This window comes from Argentina silus (assembly GCF_951799395.1).
Source record: "Argentina silus genome assembly, chromosome: 18".
NCBI classification, from domain to species: Eukaryota; Metazoa; Chordata; class Actinopteri; order Argentiniformes; family Argentinidae; genus Argentina; species Argentina silus.
The window spans coordinates 3,845,879-3,848,378 of record NC_139672.1 but is presented as its reverse complement, the minus strand read 5'-3'; the positions used below and the strand labels follow the sequence as shown (position 1 = coordinate 3,848,378).

At 46.0% G+C, this 2,500-nt stretch overlaps 1 protein-coding gene across 1 annotated transcript in view; it reads right to left on the bottom strand.

The window, feature by feature from the left end:
* The window catches only part of cdh24b (cadherin 24, type 2b), a gene marked incomplete at both ends in the record, with an annotated part of 61,588 nt that overhangs the window by 269 nt on the left and 58,819 nt on the right, over positions 1–2,500 (bottom strand). Inside the window, 3 exons of the mRNA XM_083690426.1 lie at positions 145–378; positions 765–798; positions 981–1,003. Coding sequence (XP_083546552.1) covers positions 145–378; positions 765–798; positions 981–1,003 — 291 coding nt within the window. The remainder of the gene's footprint in view (positions 1–144; positions 379–764; positions 799–980; positions 1,004–2,500) is intronic.

Here is a 2,500-nt window from a genome sequence, read left to right as displayed (position 1 = left end):
TACTCAATTATTTTCCAACTTGGACCCTAAAATCACATTCCAACCCATGTTCAGTGTATTTTCATTTCCAAACTAGGAAAGCCTGGTCTCAACGAAGTTATTATTCACCAACCGTTCCCTCTCACAGAGTAGTCCACCCCCTACCTGGAGGAAATGTACGGGAGCCTCCATATGGGCCAGCTGCTCCGACTCAGCGTCTCTCCTCTTCAACTTTGCAATCTCTTTGTCCTGTTGTGCCAGGACTCCCTCCGCCTGACTCGGGATATTAGCCACCCTCGCCCTAAGCTGTGTCTGAATCTCCGTCTGCCAGTCCTTCACAGCAGACATCAATGCCGTGGCGATCCTCTCACTCCTCTCCCCGGCTGCAACTACAGGGAGCTGTTAGGGAACACAGAGAAGAGAGAGAGGGATGCACATCAGCTGGTCTCCAAACATCCTCAACCCTGAAGCACAGAGGAAAACATGCTGTAGCAAAGGCCTAGAACTTGTTGCAAAATGCCCACAAAACAGGGGTGAAGCAGAGTTCAGGCATAGTGATGCACAGTATATGTGACAGCCAGGGGAAACCTCCTTGAGTGCCCTCTAATGATGATGATGAGAGAGAGATACGTGATTGGTCAAATCACCTCACCGTGACAGTCTCCACTGCTTGCCTCAGCTTCTGCAATTCACTTCACTTTCCTTCTCCCGTATTGTCTGGTGGGAGTTTCTCTTGGCTGCCCTCGTTGCTGTCGCATAGGGAATGGAATTGCAGGTTTACTAACTGTGACGTTGACATAATAGTGTACGATCTTGGGGCTGAGAGAGACACCACAGGAAAAGGAGGCGCACTCGCCCACAGAGACAGATAGAATTGACAGTTTCCAGCTTCCAGCCAGTTTCCCCTTATGATGATGATAGTGTGTGTGTGTGTGTGTGTGTGTGTGTGTGTGTGTGTGTGTGTGTGTGTGTGTGTGTGTGTGTGTTACGTCTATCTGTACCTGTCTTGTAGACCTCTCTGTCTCTGCAGGGACACATGTAGCAGACGCACATCATGTCAGTGTGGCAGGGGAACTCCATTAGTGTGTCGTGTTGTGGACAGAATCTGTCCTGAAGACGTCCCATGGATGTCACCAACCTGTGTTTCTGGAATGCTTGGGACTCGTAATGCGGCTGGAGGTGTACCTCACAATACGATGCGAGACACACTTGGCACAATTCGGTGGCTTTGATTTTGGTCCCTGAACACACAGGCTCGGCGTAACATTGATTAGGGCAAACCATAAGCTTCTTCGTTGTCTTTATTTTCTCTACCATTTCAATGCATTTCTGGCTAAAGTAGGCCTAGGACTGAACATCGTTCTACACTGGGGACAAACATGGTCTATGTTGACGCCCTTATCCCAGCTGCTTTTGATACACTCCATGCAGTAGTTGTGTCCACACGGAATAGTCACTGGATCTTTCAACACATCCAGACAGATCGAGCAATCAAACCTGTCCAAACCAAGGAATATCCCTCCCTCCGCCATTCTCCTAACCTAATGCGCTGTAATAGTTGCGAAGTTGTATGTCACTGTGTGTAGATGATGCTGAGTGGGCGTGGATAGGGGCTTTTCATACGATGGAGTTCGAAGAAGTTCAAGGAAGTCGCTGAGGGGCGCAGCATTTTCAACGAAAGCTCCACCAGGTGGCAGCAAAGGGTGGCAGTAGAGTGTTACTGTAACTAACTGGGCTTTGTAACATGATTTACTGTAACAGAATTGAAGACAAAGTGATCATTCACTACCAAGACCATGACAACGTTATAACCCAAGCCCACATAATCTTCGAATCATAAATGTCTTATTCTGAGCTGACCCAAAAATACACTCCACATCACAGTCTTAATGTCTGTCATATTTTCACCAGCAGGGGGTAGTAGCATCAAATGAATGGAACAGTATCTGAAAGCTGTTGCCTGAAAAAGATAAGTACCTTTGGTTCTTGCACTCTCGTTGGTTGAGATCATACAGATAGCCTAATTGGTTAGATGCGAACACACACGGGCCTGAACAAAACATGAACACGTGATTATGTACTGTTTGAGGTGTCAAAATCGTTATCCTCCTCCAAGCATGTAACATGTTTTAATCCAATTAGAATGCAGCATTGTTTCACAAGCACTGTTATATCTTCCTCATACTGTATTCGGTCTGTTGTGTCTGTGTGTTTAAATAATGGCCACTCACATTACACGTGTCATGAATATAAATGTACACATGTCTACATTTCTATACCCTCCTTAGGACACGTGTTATTATTACATCCCTGATCATTATTGCAATGTCTATATAAGGGGACCATCTCAGAAACACTTCAATAGAGAGGCAATATTCCTTTGCAGTTATTATGCCAGGCATATGTTTAGTTAATTAACCAAGGCCAGTAGGGCCTGATAATGAGGCTACTTTAGTGTGTGTGTGTGTGTGTGTGTGTGTGTGTGTGTGTGTGTGTGTGTGTGTGTGTGTGTGTGTGTGTG